At 34.0% G+C, this 21824-nt stretch overlaps 1 protein-coding gene across 1 annotated transcript in view; it reads left to right on the top strand.

The window, feature by feature from the left end:
* LOC106464348 (uncharacterized protein ZK1073.1-like) overlaps positions 1 to 21824 on the top strand; it is a 66799-nt gene that overhangs the window by 37497 nt on the left and 7478 nt on the right. Inside the window, exons 2-6 of the mRNA XM_022392036.1 lie at positions 12782 to 12832; positions 14573 to 14639; positions 15921 to 16038; positions 18843 to 18848; positions 19123 to 19130. Coding sequence (XP_022247744.1) covers positions 12782 to 12832; positions 14573 to 14639; positions 15921 to 16038; positions 18843 to 18848; positions 19123 to 19130 — 250 coding nt within the window. The remainder of the gene's footprint in view (positions 1 to 12781; positions 12833 to 14572; positions 14640 to 15920; positions 16039 to 18842; positions 18849 to 19122; positions 19131 to 21824) is intronic.

Genomic DNA, 21824 nt, shown 5'->3' with positions numbered 1-21824 from the left:
ATTTTACTTTTCTCATCATACCCTTTCATCATACATCTTTTGCTGCCTTTTTTTTTTATTTTTTTTCCAAACACTTAAAAAAAAAAAAAAAGCTTTCAACAAGACCATATTTTTATCACATTTTGTGGCCGAAAAGACTTAATTTTGTGCATGCTTTGCCAGCTTTGGCATTATGGATTTTTGTTTGTTTCAGTCGTAGTTAAGTAAAATACTTTCCTTATCCCAATATACATGAAATAAACACTTGGAAATATTACATTGCTGAAGGAGCCTAAAATGTAAAACGATAACAATTATAGAGTGACTGAAACATAACCTATAAAAAATATAACACCAGCCCAATTTAGCAGTTAAAAAACAAAACACAAGAGGGAATCCTCAATAGCCGCGGCACTGGAAATTCCTTCAGGCAGGATTAGAGTACATTAATCTATGAGACTATTATTTATTCCTGTTTATTAACAATAATTTTGTGCGCCAGCAATACCAAGCGTGGGACGCGCGTGTACCCGATTAGATTATATTAGTCATCAGGATCTCTACCAGCCCACCCTCAAACTGAAATTATTTTAGGCAGGATTAGAGCAAGTTAATTTATGAGACCTTGGGCGTGGTCAAATATATCGATCGAAAGAGTTTGACCTCCTGAAGTCGAAATTATAATTAGATCTCAAACCGGTCAAGAGATGACGGAGCTATGAGCTAAAACTTTGTACTTGAAAATAACAACAACAAAAACTCAGAGACTAAACAGCTAAAAATAATGGGTTACGGCCACGCCCCTTTGTCAAATATGGAGCACATATTACGTGATTGGTCCAACTCTAACAACTTTAGAACAAAGAAAGAAAAACCTAAATGTTTTAAAGATAGCTACGTTTTAAGAAGAAATAATTTTATGAAAGGCATTTCAGCACTGTTGAACAGGAAATTATCACTTTCAGATTTTGCGTAACCAAATCAAATTGGTGTTAGACTTACGTATTGATTTATGTAATTAGGGGGTTACCGGTGTGTGAGGGTCAAGGAGACCTCGACACCCCTTCCAACTTAGAGGAAACGATGGGCCCCTTCGATTTTTGGGGACATAACTTTTTACTGAAAGAAAGAGGAATCTTGATGTGAGGGCCTTATTGTCTCGCTGAGAATACATTCTTGATGAACGAGGCATTCCTAAAAATATTGAGGGCCTATTCAATGCATGGCATTTTGTTTTCTTTTATATCTATAAGAGTCTTTTTCAACTAACACATATTTATTACAGAATAATTATCTAAGCATTAAGCCTTCCATTTCTATGGACTAAATTCAATTTATAATTTTACTTTGTATGGAAGCGTAATAAAAATAAGATATTAGTAAAACTAGAGGGCACTCAGTGGAGCGCATACCTCCGCCACGCAGCGTTGATCACATTCGGCCATCAAAAAATAAGAATGTCGTTATCAACGGACACGGACCATTTTTGGCAGGACAATGAGGAATAATGTTCTACATATATCCACAAAGTTTCAACAAAATCCAAACATTTTTGACTGAGTTATAGAGCAAAAATTGTGTGACCTTGCTGTGACCTTGACCCTCCAAAACTAATCACTTCTAAGTTGGATCATATTCCAAATATATACCAACTTTCGTCCAAATTAATTCAGCCGTTTTTCGAGAAAATCTTGTTGACAAACACACAGGGTGAAAACATAACCTCGATCACCAACGTTGGCGGAGGTGAAAAAAACTTCCAGAAACATCCATAAGATATAATAGTGGGTCAGCCACTGAAAAGTGTGACCCTGATAATGTGACCCGCAAAGTGAAAAACTGCACTAGTTCCTAGCCATGGGTTATTATAATTTTCTTAAACATGGAATATTTGTTACAAACTACACATGGTTATCTAAGTTCTTATAACTCTCTGAAACGTGGAATATTTGTTACAAACTACACATGGTTATCTAAGTTCTTATAACTTTCTGAAACGTGGAATATTTGTTACAAACTACACATGGTTATCTAAGTTCTTATAACTTTCACAAACATGGAATATTTGTTACAAACTACACAGGGTTATCTAAGTTTATATAACTTTCTCTGAAACGTGGAATATTTGTTACAAACTATACATGGTTATCTAAGTTCTTATAACTTTATCTGAAACGTGGAATAGTTGTTACAAACTACATATTGTTTAAGTTTTTATAACTTTTTCTGAAACATGGAAGATTTAGAATTAAACCTAGTTCGTAAAGCTTATCCATGTCTCGAAAAAAGTAATTCAGTTATCAAATGGAATATTTCATAATCAACATGTACTAAATTTATGCAGAAATGTGAAACCAAAACATAATGCTTAATTCCAAGTTAGATTTTCAGAATTTCAGTGGAGCATCATCATCGTAATCAGAATTTAGCTCTTTGTTAGACATATAATGTAACATCGTAAAGCTTTGAAAACGGCGGGTGCAGCAATCTTAAAACAGTTGCTACTGTGCTATCTGGGCGTTTTACTTTCAACACGACGGGTGCAACAACCTTAAAATAGATCTCCGTTGCCACAGCTCAATCTGGATTACTACTTTCAACACAGCGGGTGCAGCAACCGTTGCTATAGTGCTCTATAAGCGGCTTTGAATGTGCAAGAAAAAGTGAATTGTAGATATTATTGAAGATGTAAACATTGACCCGCTCTGGAAACAATATTAGTTTGTTGGTTCGCCAGTTAATTCTGGTTGAGTAAAATTAATTCCAGAAGCAAACATCTTAATAATACATAATTGATGTTCAAATTAATAAATAATATTGTATTGTTAATCTTTACCCTCATTTTGATTTGTAACCATTTCTAAGAATTTCTCTTCACCTACTTAATTAAGTTTACGCCATGATAGTTGTTGTTATTCTTATTTCAACCTCTACTGTGTATATCGTATCCCAACTGACGTGATGATTCCTCGTACTGGCGAAAGGCCTCGTCGGCATTAGATATAACTGATACAAACCACGTGGTTGATATGTTGCCTTACGTTCTTCCTTACTATCACTTAAGGTTTTAGAATAGTCAACTATTGAGTCAAGTGTTATAAAACTCCTTTTGGCTGGAACCGCTATTGTGTAAATTAAGACGATAATATGTAATTTAATATCTTATTCGAGATAGAACATTAAAAAATATAAAAAAATGACTTAACTGAAAAGTAAAACATTATCATAAAAGTACCGTCAACAAGCTTAGTCGCTTGTGATGTTTTGATAGTTCACATATTTGCTTCGTACGTGATTCGTCATAGGTCTTGAGAAGTTCTAAACATACTGTAGAAAGTTACCTTTTCATACTCGTTCCATAGTAGTTTTAAAAGTTTCAATGTGTTTCGTAGCAACGAGTATACGCATGTCACTATAACTGAAAATCTCGTGACGATACGTCAAGGGATTTCTTTGAAAGAGCTGTGCAGCTAAATAGTCACGTGATTCTAGTATGAACGTACCCGGAAGTTATACCATTCTGTTTAGCAACTTTACACATATGTGCTGTTACCTCTGTATATACTTCTTTACAATACATAATACACTTGCATAATAGGCTGGTTTGCTCATGAATTACGAGTTAATTGCACAGTACGCTGCTTCACCCTGTATTACTTTCACAAGTCTATAGAGCGTATTATGCTCTTACTTTATAATATATTAATAATAATACGCAAACTTATTTATTGATAAAATTCTATATGTTATTCCACAGATGCTTTACGTATCAAAAGCTGAGGCAGTACAATTTTCTGACTCTCTACTAAATGTAACGGGAATGAACGTTTGAATCTTCTTTTTTCTTATACTCTAACAGTGTAAACCGTTGTAGTTAAAACATGGCGCCAGTTGTTATTGGTTTGTTTTGGCGTTATACTGATGTTTTCGTTTTTTTATCTGGAAGAGTATTCGTTAGTCACATCATCGTATGTTACAAAAGTGGATTCAAATAACTATAATTATTTGAATTTGATGACTAATAGAAGTACACCACAGTTTTAATGCACTTTAGGTTACAGAAAGACAAATGTCAGTAAATGCCCTGAATTTTGCTTTAAATAGTTGTACATTAATTATTTTTGAATAATTAATAGATAAATATTTGTAGAACATTAATTAAATGCAAAGTAGGAGTTCCTCAATCGTTCAACAGTGAACTTGTGAGAGAAAAATTCCTTATTTCTATGTATTTATGCTTATTACTTTCACTAAGTATGAGAAACTGTGGACTGATCTGTAGGGAACATGTACTTGATTTTGTTTAACACTTAAATATACCACAATATTAAGTTTTAACTGTAATTTATTAACGAGTTACAAATGTCACAGCTCCAGAGATTGAAGCTGTGGCCTCATTGGTTCTAAGCATAAAATAACCAAATGTATTAAAAGGCGCTGTAAAAGTGATTAACAAACTGTGTTGTATAATAATAATAACTTTCAACTGGGATAATACACTGTTGACTGACACTTAAGTATTGGGTCACTTGGCTGCAGAGTGTACTTTGATGTAGGGTTAAACTTCAGTAATGTTATCATTGCATCAACAATCAAATGTTTTATGTTTGCCACCAGCTAGAGAAATCTTTCGTTATTGGCTTTATTGATAACCTGCTGTATTTAAGCTCTTTATCATAGCATGATATTACAACACTTCGGACAAGTGTATACAAGATAACGTATTAAGGGCAATAACCCATGAGTTCTGAAGCCTGGTGACAGTTGTGAAATGTGAAGCATTGACGACTTGGTATGTAAAGGGGAATTCTTGCCGATATTTTACAAGCTTTAGTTTGTGATTACTTGACTAATAACACAAGAGATGGCAACAACATGAGCTTTACTTAGAAAAAATAACATGGTTTCACTGAGTTAACTTGGAATTGTCAAGTGTAATACAAATATGTCTCCACTGCTAACCGTGTAAGCTTTTTAAGTGCTAACTCAAGGGTACTATAATACTAATACCGCCTTACAAAATGGTACCATGTTCAGAAGTTACTAGAATTTACTACTACCTTAACTAATTTTCAGTACTAAGGCAGGGATTATGATGAAAAATTGATGGTATTAGTATGGGTACTTATATTGCTAAGTATATGCATGACAAGAGTACAGTAAAGGATCTAACAGCGTCTCTAGTTGGTCCTCTTTCTACCTCCCCCTCTCACTTTTCTTCCTTTTTTATTTTTAACCACGTTAATTAGTTACATTTTTTCTAGTATTCTCTAATCCAAATTTAATACAATCTCCCGTGATGATATACACGAACTTTCTTCTATCATTGAGTTTACAAAGGAAGCTTAATAAAATAGTTCTTCACCACTTTCAAACATCTTGGTTTCTAAAATTCAGTGACTGATGTACTTAGAATATGCTCTGGTTTATTGGCCCCATGGCTTTGGGGCACATCATAATAACCAAAATTAGGAAATATAAAGGCAAGAGAAATTGTTAAAATAGCCCCAGTGAGCGAATACATTGAGAAGCAAAGAATTAAGTGTTTTGGCTTCATCGTGAGAATGCAGCCCAACCAACTAGCGACACGAGCATATAATATAAAAACAACAGGATTCAAAGGAAGAGGTGGATCCAGGAAGAGGTGGATCGACTGCTTGATTGACACACTGAATAAACTCAACTTTACACCGACCCAGGCCTCTCACCATGTTCTTAACAGAAGGAAAATGTAAAGTAAGCATATCATGATCCACTTTCATTGTAATACACAACAAATTAAATATAGAGAGCATTTATTTAAGAAGTTTATTGAGATCGACAAATACACTTGGAAACTTACAGGAAAAACCTTGAACGAATCCTGTTGTTGTACAAAAAAAAAAAAAAAAAAAGCTTAAAAACTTTTCTTTTTTTGACTTACCATTTTTCTGGTCTTTCTCCTAACTTGAAAATAATATAGAAACCACTTTTGAAACAACATATTTATGACATTTAACAGTAAACTTTTCATTCGTCCCATGTCATAATCTCGAAAAATGTTTTATCCAGAACACATGATCACGAAGCTTAAGGTAAAATTGTTTACTAAGTGTACGAACTTCCTCCTCCCCTCATTTTTTTTACATGTAAAGAAACTAGCATAATTGAGACTACTAAAATCTTTACTTAAAGAAAATAATCAGTACTAAGGAAAATAAGTTGCACGTTCCAGCATCGAACATGATCCAGCATCAAACATCCCTGCTTGCCCCTACAGATTACTAAAATGGGTCTAAGATTGATAAAATCCCCTTTAATAGCATGAATAAATTCTAATGGCGAATTTTCTAACACGTTTAGAGAGAGAGAGAGAATTCAAGTTTTGTTTCTTTATTACGTTTTACACCTGAAGATGCTGAGCCAATTCGATGAAACGTTGTGTACCTTGTTTATCTTTTCTACTTACAGTTTCAGTTGATGCCTTTTTGGGCTATCTGGGCTACCTCACTCGAATATTTTTCAACACCTGTGGTATTCTCAGGTGAGCTGATTTCCTCGCAAGTATTGGGAAAGATAGCACAGGAAGTAATAAGAATTTGATAACTTGACTGAGTTTTAACCTATGTGAGAAATAGACTGGATATTTTTAATGGAAAATGAAAACAGTATTTATTAGAAACTAAGCAAGAAAGTGCGTGTTGCGTAGCTATTTAAACAGTCTCCTGTACTGGATCAGTGAATAAATCGTCAGCTTTCTGTCTCAACACGAATCTCTGTCAAACCAAACACAATAAAAACCAGGTATAATAGGGACAGAATACAGGTTCCGATCTTGCAAAAGACCTCGTATCTGATCATTCTCTTACAGCATTTGTCAGTTGTAACATGTATACGTCACCCACTCGACAAGCAAATGATATTACAGTCGTTGACCTTTCCAACACGTATGCGCGACGTTACAGCAACACCCCCTCAGACTGAGCAGATATTATCTACTATAGAGAACAGAGACATAAAAGCAACTAGAACGAAACAATTTCAGTATTTTTCTGGACCACGTGTTTATGCCAAACCTGAATAAAAACAGTTTAAACGAAAAATTGTTTCAATTTCTATATGAATAAAGATGGTGGAAACATAATATCGTTGTATATCACACAGCTATATAACAGCTGTTATACGCACATTCTCTCTCCACTTACCACTCATTTATGGTGGAAACATAATATCGTTGTATATCACACAGCTATATAACAGCTATTATACGCACATTCTCTCCCCACTTACCACTCATTTCAGATATTTGTTACTCCCAGGACATTAACTAAATCTTTTTACTGACACACTGGACAAGTTAAAAAATTTCATTAAAACCAAATGGTTAAAAAACCTGCTTTATTTACGTTTCGACACAATCTGGGTATATTCATCAGTGGCTACTATCTGGTGTGTCAGTAAAAAAAAATGTAGAGGTGTTATTTATCCAGAACACAATATGAAAATTATCGAAACCATTTTTTACAACTAAGTATAGGTTGTTCTAATAAATCAAACGAGGTATTTAAAACACAAGACAACGTTTAAGTACATGTATAGGAGAGATATTCGCTACATAATACCGGAGAGAGGGAAGGCTAGTATTAAATCTACCTTGTAGTGATCTGTATGTTAATACTTCACAAAAATATTTGCCATTATTTTGAAACTTCCGTGTATTTATATAACTAGTTAATAATTTGACGCATTTTGTTGAGCAAGAATTGTAAGTTCAAGGTCAAACTCATTATGCAATAATTTCCCCCGCTCAACAGATGAACCAATGTTTTCTGTACTAATTAACCAATTTGACGACCCCATTTAATTCAGGTTGATTTGAAATCTGAGACAGCCGAACCAGTAAGGGAGGTTGTAATAAACAAGCAGATCAAAGTTCTGCAAGTGAAAACAGAACAATAGAAAAAAAATTATATGTATAGACATAAGTTTGCAGATGAACAAGACAATACAAACTATAATAAACAAGAATCGATAACGGCTAAATAAAAGATGGTAGGCAGTCGTATTTCGATGAATGCTTTCGTAAAAGACTCATTTTTCTTTCTTTTCGCACAATTACAAGCTTAAAAAGCCTCTAGTTCGAATTGTGTTGTCATAACATATTTTAGATTTATACTTAGGTTCATATCGTTTTAGATTTATAGTTATTCATATGTTTTTGATTTCATAAGAAACGCAGCGAATAGTAAATACGCTAAATATAAAAAAGCTAAACAATATAACACTTTTTATGAAATGCACTAGATGGCGTCATAGTCAAAGGATTACTTGATAATGTTTTCAGGTGTATTTAAAATGGTCTGGAATATACCCTCTTTTTTTGTAAAATGATGCGAAATATATTCTGTAGCGATTTGATAACAAGTAATAATAATAGTGTTTCTTGTTTTAATACGACTTGGAAGCTGCTGTTAATCATTAATGGTGACAATCTTCTTTGGTTTCTATATTTGGAATAGAGGGTGGGACTAGTTAACTATCCTTTATAGTCAAGTAGAAATTGACTATTCTAGGGACTTTTGTATGATGTTAATATTACGGGAGAAACATTCACATAAATTCACACGTGGGGAAATAATATTTTGAGCAAGTCAAAATATATGCATGTGCTGCCCTTGAAAACGGCAGTTATATTATTAAGTTTTGGAATATACGGACATGAATTGCCTTTTAAAATAACAAAATGTTCCTCCTTGGAGGAAAAAACGAGTAAGAAGAGAGAATAATAATTCCAGAATTAAAAATAAGATAAACTTTCATTTGCAAACCCTCGTCTTTTTGCCAAAAACGTCATCATTCAATGTAATTTGGAAAACTATGGGCATCACAGTGCCTTGTAAGATGATAGAAAAGTTTCTCAATAGTGGACAAAACAAGAAAAGAGAATAATAATTTCAGAATTCAAAACAAGATCAAATTCCATTTGCAAACCCTAACCCTTTGCCGAATATGTGATGAACACTCAAAGTAAAGCTTCACATGTTTTAAGGCTGACAGTATTCCGATGTTCTAAAAGATATACAGCAACAGAATATAACGCTAAACAGCACACTAAGTTTATTACGGATATTAATAAGTACATCAGTAAGAGTTATATAATACATCTTTTGTGTTAACCAGTAAAGTTCTATGTCATCAACGTTGATAGAAGTGTATTATCATTGTGCTTCAAAATTGCGATGGATACTAGAAGCAATACCTTTATTGAAATATCCACATGACAGCCACGTAGTCGTTGACTGCTCTTACACGAACATCTAACATGTGTAAGACGTTCCATGGGTGCTGCAGCTTTATCGGTGATTACAGGTAAAATGGAACTATATTCTACTTTGTACTCGTACTCCTCCTTATTTAGCACCGTCTTCAAATGACGCCAAGTACTGACTTGATGATGAACTCGAAGAATGTGGAAGTAGGCTTTCCATCCTTGTTGGAGGCATGCGTTGAATAGGAAGAAACTTCGGCGCTATCACCATCAAGTATCGCAGTTCATTTAAATCTTTGGATTTGGCACTGTTCGTGTATAGAGCGTGCATAACCTTCTCACCGATATCCTGTAGCAAGTCGTTTGATGAAGATGTGTCCCTGAAATTGAGAACTTCTGAACACCATTGTTGTGATGACTGAAGCATTTTGAGATGCTTAACTTTACCGATTCTTTACAAAGACGAAGGGTCCTATCTAGACATTAGCATGAGCAAAAGGTAAACATATGCATAATTCTCTTTCGGTAACATCTTTTGCTATCTTGATTGAAATATACTGCTGCTTTGTATGTAGGAGAATATCTGTATTGTCTGCTGTGACAATTTCCTGTTCGAACTATCACCACGTCGGCATCTCCTCCCTGTCCTGCATGATCTATGTTGATCTTATCTGACTTAAGATGAGTTGTCAATAGGGTAATGAAGTTTTGTTTATTACGTTTGTTCGATAAAAATTATGGCTTGTCTGTAGAAACTGGGGTATTGTTGTAGATCACCATGTCAGCACATGACGTTTGTTGTAGTCACCGTTTCTTCTGTTCCTGTCCTTGTTTTCGCTTATATTTCATAGCCATCGAAGATCACCCATACAGCACTGTTCACTTGCTTTGTACAGTGGATACCAAAGAGTCAAACACTGTGTCCATTGTTCCAACTATGGGCCATGGAATATGATGAATCAGAACACAGCCGTCATACACTCTGACTGACCTGGTGGAACAAGGTAACTGATTTGTTGCATCTGTACTCATTTGAAGCAAATGCTTCGCTAGTTGTGACTTCTGGGCTTTCCTCATACCTCCATCGGATCTTAGTCTTAGAGTTGATGAATTATGTTTGTCAAGTCCAGCAGTACTGTGTTGAGCTTGTTCTACGTTTCTTGCTAGCGTGTAGGCCTTGTAGCACTTGTCATGCACATGGTATTTTTCAGAAGGCGATGATTGCACTTTCTGGTGAAGCTCATTTCCACACTTTTCATAAATTTATTTTCTGTCGTTGTATTAAACTCATTGAATACTTGTGTATTCGTACGTGGGTACTGAATCCAAAACATAATATTAAATTAATATAGTTATCCTCAAACACAATCAATGGTGACTGTTTTCGATTGAGACTAGAATAGAGCTTTTGTCAACATAATTAATATATCTGTCACATTCACCTTAAATTTCTCAAGGTCTCTAACCCTTAATGTCCTAAAATACTGAAGTTTCAATTTTCTTATAAAATCATGCAAACAATTATGGTAGATGGTTTTATTGAACCATTATTATGAATAAAACTCAGTGCAAAAACAATTGCTGTATTGTTTAATAGTAGTCTTTTTTCATACAGAAAAGTGCATTATACAGACCTAACTTTGACCTGCAAAAAAACACAAAAAAAAACAACCCATTGACAAATTTCTACTGTACTTTTATAGCAACACAACAACAAAAAGTTACGGCAGGTTTAACGATTAAAACTTGCCGAGCGTTATACTAGTATAGAATGTCTCTATCAAAGAAAATATTTGACTTAGAACTAAATGTTATATATTTTCCACAATATACTTTCCTCTTATGACCATTTTGTACTTATTTAACTTAATCCACTCTCGTATGTTTGGCGATTTACATACGCTCATTTTTTACACATCGATCCTGTGCGAATAAAGGTTTTTTTTATACATGCTTATGTTCCAAATACAGTGAGACGAACCGCTGTGTCTTCAGGGGCTACCAAAGAAGCTACTTTTGTACTTGATAAATGTAGCTCGGTGGCTTTTTATATTTGAATTGTATATAGGGGGCATAAATATGTTTATATTATACAAATATATGTGTGCATGTCGTCATTGTACTTGTGATTTTTCTTTTGAAATTACGAAGATGTCTTAGTTCTAATATCATTATTAGGATTTGTTTATCTTCTTATAAATCTTTTCGTAAAATTTACTCTACAAAGTATCTCTTAAGAAAACTTCCCCTTGTGTGTATTACAAAATATTGTTTCTCACGAAGTAACAAGCGTGATTACCCCAAAAGTAGTTAATACTGGCGATAGATAATAAAAGTCAATTGATGAAATCGCTTACTTAAAATTTCATTTTTATTATTGCCCCCCAGTGGCAAAGCGGTATGTCTGCGGACTTACAACGCCAGAATCCGGGTTTCGATACCCGTGGTGGGCAGAGCACAGATAGCCCATTGTGTAGCTTTGTGCTTAATTTACAAACAAACAAAATTTTTATCAATAAAAAATCTTACGATTAAAGCACGATCTGCTCAATTTTATATTTTTAGTGTTTTAATCAGGAAAGAGAAAATTAATGTAATATTTTAAACGCTGTAATAATAAGAGAAATGCAGAGCAATAAAACCTTGTATGAGCAGAAACTGCGTTTACATAGGACAGCTGTAGATATTATTTAATATAAGAAGTAACTACGTCTGTATTCGGACACACTCGATTTTCTCCATGAATTAAATTGCAGAAAAATTAATTTTTCTGCATAAATTTCAAGGATGGTAGTTATATTTGTGGTTTGTTCTTGATATTATTTATAATTTCGGGCCCGACATGGCGGTGTTAGGGTGCTTGTCTCGCAATCTGAGGGTCGCGGGTTCGAATCCCCATCCAACCAAACATACTCGCCCTTTCAGCCGTGGGGGCGCTATAATGTCGCGGTCAATCCCACTATTCGTTGTTAAACGAGTAGCCCAATAGTTGGCGGTGGGTGGTGATGACTAGCTGCCTTCCCTCTAGTCTATACTGCTAAATTAGGGACGGCTAGCGCAGATATCCCTCGTGTAGCTTTGCGCGAAATTCAAATCAGACTTTCAAATTTTTCATTTCGCCATCTATTGACAATATGTGAAACAACTTGTCGTTTACATGCAATATTTAAATTTTGATATGTTTTTTTAATGTTCTTCTGATTAACTAGTATTATTTCTGAATTATAGTCAGTGTTACTGGCTCATGTACGTTCATTATTTGCTTTTTAATGTATCGTATACAAACATAAGTTTGTTATGCTTAGCATTTATTTAGAGATGTTTTTTGATGACGATCTGTTGCATATGGAGCTTCATTTTCTTGTAAGCAAAATAATTTTACGAAACATTCTACCTAAAATTTGCCGACATTAAGTTAAAGCGTTGCATACTGAATTTTTTATGGATATCATTTCCTAATAAGAATGTGAATTGGAAGTTCATTTTTACATTAACTATGTGGTGTTAATTCTTAACTAAAACCCACAATGTTTTTTTTTCTCTCCCTTTTATTAGCGACATGAAATCAAGACAGAGAGATGTGGAATTATCACAGTTTTTGTCATGGTAAGACGTTTAATATTTTATTGAGACATAGCAGTCTGTGAACGTGACCCGACCCTTTCATTAAAAAAATTGATTAAAATAGATAGAAATAAAAGTATGTAACAATGGTCATGGATTCATCCTTGTTCAATAAAGTGTTTTATATAATCAAACACAATGAGTACTGTAGTGAAAGGAGGTCACAGTTTTAACAAAAGTGGTATTATTATTATTATTATTAGAATAATGTGAAAATTTACCATAAAACTTGTGAGTATATCAAACGGTATAAAGATGGTTAAGTACATTGTATTAAGACAATTTTGAATGTGCAAATCAGCAAATGACATAACTCCAGCTGATATAGTGCCACGGTGGAACAGAATGTATCAGAACTACATTTTGACATTATCTAACATTTATATGTGATGTGATGCCACCAAAAATTGATTGCTTTTGGAAAGGGTATGCTACAGCCCTTTCTGATGTTAACTACTCTTACATTCAGACAATAAAAATGTGTTTACATTGGGATATAGAATTTCTGAGATGGAATATCCTTTGTACTTGATGGCATTTGAATAATGAAGGAATATGGATCAACTTGGGGTGCCAGGATTATACATAAAAACGACTCAGAATAAGCCTACCTCATACATGGTAAGCAAATTGTGGTGTTTTGTAAAAGGTGAAAAATTTCACAGACACAAACTTCAGTAGAAAATGCATCTACATGTCCCAGGTAAATGTAGGCAATATGATCAAGAAGGAACTCCACCTGGAGAAGCGACACAAATTGTTTCCATAACATATGGTATTGTTCTATTGTTGCTTACACACCAATCAGCTGAAGAATGAAATGGGTATTCATGATATTCCATACAAAGACTTACTGGTCAAGTGAACAGGTGCAACTTCAACAAGTTACTATGCAATTGAGTTGTTGAAACTGGTGCTGGAAAGCTGTTGTCCTTATGTACTAGATGGCTTATGAAAAGTGTGCAGGGAGTAGTGGTGGGTTTTGATTTAAACTAGACTACAGGGCTATTATCAAGATACACAATCATTAGCTAGAACATGATTGGACATGGTGATGTACTGTAACAACATGGTGAGACTTCAAAATTGTTTTAATATAATGCACTCAATTTCTATATTCCAGATCTCTGAACTGAATTGTCTGTTTGCTTTTTTCATGATTCAGCACATTATTTATAGAATACTATTCAAACATATTTTACAAAATAAATTACAGTTTCAGTTTGAAAACAAAAATTATAATACATACACATTTTAATGTATTCTAACAAATTTCTGTTTTTCATGTCATATTCATATTTTTTCCACAATCATTGTTGTAAATATATTCAGCCTGTATCTCAACTTGTGGTCAGAATTTTTTTTCTCAAATTAATTTTGCATGAGATGAGTAATTCTAAATAGTGGTTATTTATATCACAATTTTTTGTAAGTAGAAAAAAATGTTCACACAAGTAAAATATTTTAGGTTAATTTTTTTAGATCAAAATTAGGAATCTGTTAAGAATTTTGAACCAAGTTTTGGAGGTGTGATTAAATTGTTATTTAAATATTAACTGACAGATTTTAAAGAAGAAGCCGAATTTTACATTATCTGAACAGTTTTGAAGTATTTGATAATATCATTCTTTCACTTTTTTAGATTCTGTTTAGTATTAAGATATATTGGAATATTTTTGAAATATTGTGACTATAAGAGGCTGGTTACATTTTTACTGCTAGGGCTCCACAAAAGGGATGACAGACAACACTCCAGTATTTCTAACTGTGCATGACATGGGCTGTAATCGTAAGTGGTTTTTTGTAAAGGTAGTTAAAAAAAAATTTCCAGGTTTGGTAACTTTCTCAAACCTTTCATGTTCATATACTTTGTGTGCTTGTATGGTTCCATAATTGCATGTGAAGCTCCAATTCTTTAGTAAATCAACATGATCTAGTACTTATAATGCTTATAAAATGTATTAGCTCATATTAGCTAAAACCTGAAAATTAAAAATAAATGGTAAAACTACTGTAAGGCTAAGAGAAATATGTTAATATTTTTGCCAAATATCTTTAACAAGATTTATTTATTAGTTAACAACACAACTCACTCAACAGATAACTGCATTTTTAAAGTATCAGCTTTCATTCACCCATTACGATTCAAAGGTAAAGACTGTGACTCAGTGTTGGTCTATATATGACCTTCATGTCCCAGTGGGTCAGCAGTAAGCTCATGAACATACAATGCTAAAATCCACAGTTTAATTCCCGACAATAAACACGTATATATAGCTCAATGTGGCTTTGCTGTAAAGCAAACAAACAAGCAAGACTTGTATAGAGAATATTTGCTTGGTGGAGTTTTTTTTATACATAGTGTATTGGTTTTGTTTTGTAGGATAAGTAATTTTTCTATAAGATTATTTTAATTTGTGTGTTTTGAAGATCAGGTAATGTCTTGTATAATAATAATAATAATAATACAGAACTGAACCATTGTATGAACTGTTACCCTCCATCCCGATACGATTAGTGAACCTAACTGACAATAAAGTTCCAATGTTGTACTGCACATTCACTTTAGAAATATGAAAGAGCTTTTCTGGACCTCCTTGCTTGCAAATTAAATCTCAAATGGTGTGGGTGAGGAACACTCCATGAGTTTTTCTAACCCTACTAAATTCCTAGTAAAACATTTCCTCTAAGATTGTCAATTATAAAGTTATAATATTATCCACCAGAAACATTTAGGAAAAATATAAAACAATGAACCTGAAATAACTTCAAAGGTCAGTATTTTGTCTGTCTGTTATGTGAAACTGTCTAGATAATATTAATACTAATGTATATATATTGTAGATATGTATTTGTTTGTGTTGTAATGCATCTTGACTTTGTCACTAACTAAGTGATTATCATTATATTAAATAGAAAATTTTCTTTAAAAATGTATTACTAGGCTATAAATAGGCTAACTTATTTCTAAGTTTAGTTTCAATAAATGTATTTAATTTATACCTAATCAATTAGTATTTTATGGTTCATATTTACTCTTATTAAGTGTTTTGGTCATTATTTCACACAGACACAGAATTCCACAGTTTTACTGAACATCCATCCATGGCAAGGATAAAATCTCGTTCTGTTTTTATTCATGTTGAGATTCCCGGGCAGGAACATGATGCCCCAGACCTACCAGTGGGGTATGTGAACTTTCTTGTTAGGACAGATATTAAGTAGTTTTAATATTATGCTATACAGTTTCCCTCTTTTAGTAATTTGTTTTCATTCACTAATGATAATTTGATCAAATTATATTAATTAATTAAGTTACTGACCCAGCTCTACTTATGACAAAGTTAGCAAAACATTTAACAATTTGTATATATTTTGTTAGCGTAACACTAATACTTTAAGTAGTGGTACATTAATGTTGATGAATCAGATACACAAGTTAATAACAGAAACAGCAATTCCTAAATGGTGCTTGAAACTTTACTCAATTTTCTATGTTAATGATATTAAATAGATAACATACAAAACAGGAACATGAGCATTATTGAATCATAACAAAGTTTCATCCTTATATATTCTCTTGGCCTGTTAAAATAAAAACTGAAGATTATGACATGAACATGTCATATCAAACTGGTTTAGTGTTATTTTTTATAATAATTACCTATGAACATTCATTAAAATAATTAACTAAATCAAAATTATAGTTTCTCATTATTACTATTTTTGATTATTTCAATTATCCAAATCTCAGTGAGAATAACTGATTAGTTGAACGTAAATGATTAATGAGCTGAATGATTTAACAATTATCAAATTTGACAGTTGGCCCAGTTCTAGTCATAGTACAAATATATGCAAAATATTAAAATGTTTTGCCAACTGTCACAAGTTTGATTCTTTGCAGTAGACAGCATGCAGATAGCCCACTGGGTAGCTTTGCACTAAGAAACAAAACGACCACAAAATATTAATGTTGTGATACTTTTTTTTCATAATATGAAAATATACAAATATTAAAGCATTTCATAATCTAGTCACGAAACATATATATATTTAAATAGTAAAGTGTTTTTCTAATCTAATCACAATACAAATATTGAAGCATTGATAAAATGTAATTGCATATTCTAGATCATCATAATTTGGAATGTTTTTTATGACATTGTCTTTATTTGATATAAGTACAAAAGGCTGTTAGTCTGTTTCTTAATTCTGTGTCATAAATGCCACTTAGGGGCAAAGTGATTGACTTTAGCATGTTTAGTATAATGGTAAGTGCATGAAGACTGGAGTTTTTTTGTCAGTCATGTAAGATTTAGAACGTGAATCATGAAACTCCAGTGCAACATGTTATGCATTATAGTTAAAACAAACAAAAAAATTTGGTGTGATCATTCTCAAGTACACAAATTTTAATGGTAAATGATGTTTTCCCCTCAAGGTGAATAACTGTACGTGGTGAGAGGACTTCCCAGGAAGTTTCTGGGATCCAAACGTCCACACACTTTTGCTGTGTGTGTTGCATCCAGTAAAAGGGAGGAGAGGATCCCGGTGGTTGGGTCAGTTTATGTCAATGGCACTTTAACACATATCTTTGACCTTGAATTCCTGCAGATGGATGGCCTTGGGGTGGCTCCCCCTGGTCCTGTTGGGCTAAGGTCAACTGTGTGCCAGTATTGGAGGTTTTCAACAGGTGTTGTGGACATTGTGCTTAATGCTGGTGTTTGGGTATAGTGCCCACAAAACCCTGGGGTAAGCTACATTGTCTATGTTTGGGGTTGTCATGCATGTCGGGCTCCATGGTGGATGGGGTCAGTGGGCACTGAATTGTCTCTATTTTTATGGATCCTGCACCCAGTGACCCCCCCCCCCAAAAAAAACAACAACAATAAAACAATTCTCATTGATAGAAAAGCGACCACATTTGGAAGACACTGGACAACAGTCCCCACCTCATTCTATTCCTGTACCTGATAATACAACAGTTTACTGTAGCTGATAATAAATGCAAGTAGTCTAGAAAATGGGAAATTAAATCAAATGCCATCCTGCACCCAGTGACCTTCCAAAAAAAAAAAAACAATAAAAAAAATTCTCACTTGGCAACAGTCCCCACCTCATTCTATTCCTGTACCTCGTTTTTTTCAAATCAAAGTAGCATGGGGGAGTAACATCAATAGGACTTTGACCTCAGGAGGAATTTGCTGTATTTTGATGTAAATGTTTTCACCAAGATGTCCCCAGAACGTAGCTTCTTAACTGACTTTGGAGAGCCAGCAAGCCCCACTAATCCCTTCTGAATAAAAATGGGAGACATTTGTCCTTAAGTTTTGTCAGACAAAGAATGCAGAACAGTGGAATGGAGTGCAGCAGTGCATGTCTAAGATGGAACAAGGGACAACTTCTGAGCCTTGGGATAAGAAATGTTATTTACAGTCCTCAAGCTTTGTACGTCTTTTTCTTCTACCCATTTAGGGCAAGAACGAAAGTATGAGGAGTGGGAACCACCACAATTGACATAGTGAGGGTCCAGTTGATATTTGTAGGCATGATGGTTGTTGCCACCACAAGAGCACATGTCAAACAATCATGACAAGATGCCTTAGAATATCCAAATCATAAGCACTGAAAACACCATAGAGGGTTAGGAATATAATACCATACTTTACAGTTCAGATAACTTGCCTTGACAGTGGCAGGCAGACAAGGTGATGTAAATGTCGACACAAGAACATTTGTAGGCAGCATAATTCCATCCTTATGAGTGGAGATGCATCACACAGCAAAGATCTCCAACTCTGGGATATTTCATACATCCCTCTCAATGATAACTTCTTGTGAGGGCTATAGTTGGAGTGCAGACAGGTCTTTTTGTGCCTCTGCCAGAATCTTTTGCCTTCTGTGGATGCAAGAGTCGACAAGTCTACGTCTACTCCTGTCTCCGTCCCAACCATTGCTTCCAGTGACTGCTTGGGTCCATCTCCTTCAGCCACAAGTTGCAAAACCATTATTTGGTCACTGGAGTCTTCTTCATCTGACAGAGATCTGTCCAATCATCCTAGGGTAGATTCCATGGAAGTCAGTAGCCCTCTTTCTACTAAAGTAAAACATCATGGTTACAAACAAAAGGGTTCTCTGCCCAGTGGAACTGTCGAGGTTTTTGTTCTAATTTAGATGATATTAAGGCCTTGATCAATACATTTCATCCCATGTATGTCTCCTTGCAAGAAACATTCCTTTGGTCTACTGATACTGTCACCTTTTGGCAGTTTTCCTTGTACAGGAATGACAGGTTGTGTGATGGTTAAATTCATGGAGATGTGGTGCTGCTGGTTGACCAGCTCATACCCACCTTGTCTGTGCCACTCGATACATCCCTGGAGACTGTAGCCATCCATATCTCCATAGATTGTGCCATCATTTTTTGTTCTCTTTACCTGTTTCCAGGAGAGACATATTATCAATTGGATCTTGATGATCATATTGACCAGCTACTGTATCCCTTCTTTATCTTGGGGGACTTTAATGGACACAATCCTCTCTGGAGTGGTGCTGATATTGATTGGTACTGTTCTCACTCGGTTTTTGGGATGGACCACATCAACAAATGTGGGATTTACACCCTGATCCTGAGCTCCATTTTGGTGGTGGTGTTCTTCCCGTGGTTCCTTAGATGAAGTTCTTGGGGCTTCTCTTTGACCATAAGCTTACTTTTATTTCTCACATTAAGCAGCTAGCTTCATGTCAAGTCTACAAAGGCACTGAACATCCTCCATGTCCTCTGTTCCACCTCATGTTCCATACCCAAGATTTATCGTGCCCTGATAAGATCCAAGCTGGACTATGGTTCTCTGGTCTATGGTTCTGCCAGGCCCACTGCCTTGAAGATGTTGTACCCTGTACACCATCTTCACCTTCAGCTCTGTACAGGGGCTTTCCGCACTTCACCAGTCCAGAGTCTGTACACTGTACACTATGAACCTCCTCTTCACCTCTGATATTTGCAACTTTCTTTACAACATGCTACCAAGCTTCAGTCCTTACCACAGCATCCCACCTGGGGTTGTGTCTTCCTTCCTTAGTGGACTGTGCTCTTTTGGAATAGATGGTCTGCCATTCCTTCTTTTGGCTTGTGATGGTGACACTGTCCAGTATGATTGTGTTTTTAGCTTTTTATGAGCCAATTGTGTTTTTCAATGTGTTTGAGTTTTTTACCTGATTTTTGGACATTGTTTGGATGTTAAATGTGATTTCTTTTTTATAGAGTTCTGGTTTGTTGTTTTTATTTTTATACTGGTTATTTGGTGCAGATTCAACAAATTGCTTTGTACTAATAAATCCCAACAACCAGTCATCCAAGAACGTTTTAGTATTTAAATCAATATTCAACCAAACAATCTTACTTGCTGAAAAAGCTACACCATGTTTGTATATATTCTTTATAAATATTTTCTGTGAGTGTCACTAATCGTAATGTGGCTGGTGCTTTTTTCATATTCTATAGTTTTTTTACTGTTTTTATATATGTTTAGTTAGTTCTCCAGGTGAAAAACACCTGACAAAACTGAACTACAGTTCTTAGTGTAGATAAGTCTGTTAGTATAGTGATTGACAAAGTTATGTATTGTACATAAAAAATGAGGAAATGTTGTTTTTTTAAATCTAAGCCATATGAGCAATTAACAATAATCTCAAAGTTTAATTATTAACTTATGTACCATTTAAAAATATAATGTTATCCCTGTGTTATATAAATTCATTTAGTAGGAAAAACAAACCCTCAGACTGGGTCACAATGAATTTTTAACACAATACAATGTTAGGATTCGGTGTTTCCATGTGGAAGTTTAATTTCTTCATCTATATAAGCAAAAGATCACTTCTTAAAATATATAAGTAATCAAAAGAGAAACTTAGTTAAAAAATCTCACTTATCAGAAGCCCACCTTTAACTTTCATTAGACTTACAATAATTGGTTTCTAGTAAACATGTTTGGCAGCAAATATAATCAGGTTTGTACTTCAAACTTGTTCCATAGTAGTTTGGTGAGTAACATGTACTGAAGATATAAAATAAGAAACTAATTGCCTGGAGCAACCACAAAGACTCAACTTGTACATAAAAAATGAGGAAGGAGCAACCACAAAGACTCAACTTAAAAAATAATCCAGTAATTGATATACATACCCAAAAGTGTCTAAAATATTCACCATATCCTCTCCAAGATTTTGCATGGATGGAAAAATGTGGCTAAAGGAAAAAAAGCATATTCGTCCCTTTATTTATCTAAATAAGTCAAAATGTATCCATTTGAAGTATTAAATTGGGTTTCTTTTTCAATTTTTTAAATAATTTGTTCAAAAATAAAAATTATTACACATATATTGTGCGAAAGCAAATATATTAGACTTAAACTGTGCAATGTAATCAAGTTTTCAAATTCGGTACATCAAGAACACTTAGAACTGCTTCCCAAGTTGCGTTCTATAAAGCATAATAAGAAACCAGGTAGTATTAAACGGAGATTTGATTAACCACCACAACATTAAATATAGCTATAATCAATCAATTTAGTGTATCAAATAAGGATTTAATTAACTGTATAGTATTGAATACAGATTTTATCAGCCAATGTAGTATATAATAAAAACTTCAATCAACAGTGTAGTTTTAAACAGAGACTTAACCAATGAGTGTAATAATGCACTGAAGCAATCAACCATACATGAGAACTTCAATACCTAGTCTTTACTGAATGTTACATTTTGTTATTTTAAAATCATTTAAATTATGTTTTGATTGATGTATTATTATTATAAAAAAAATAGTGACACTTTTGGGTATGTATATCAATTACTGGATTATTTTTTTGTTATCTTAATATCATTTAAATTATGTTTTGATTGATGTATTATTATTATTAAAAAAATAGTGATTACCTCTGCATATATGTATTTCTTAAAATAAGCA

The sequence above is a fragment of the Limulus polyphemus genome, unplaced genomic scaffold, assembly GCF_000517525.1.
Source record: "Limulus polyphemus unplaced genomic scaffold, Limulus_polyphemus-2.1.2 Scaffold1624, whole genome shotgun sequence".
Lineage (NCBI taxonomy): Eukaryota > Metazoa > Arthropoda > Merostomata > Xiphosura > Limulidae > Limulus > Limulus polyphemus.
This window is presented reverse-complemented; position numbering and strand designations above follow the sequence as displayed.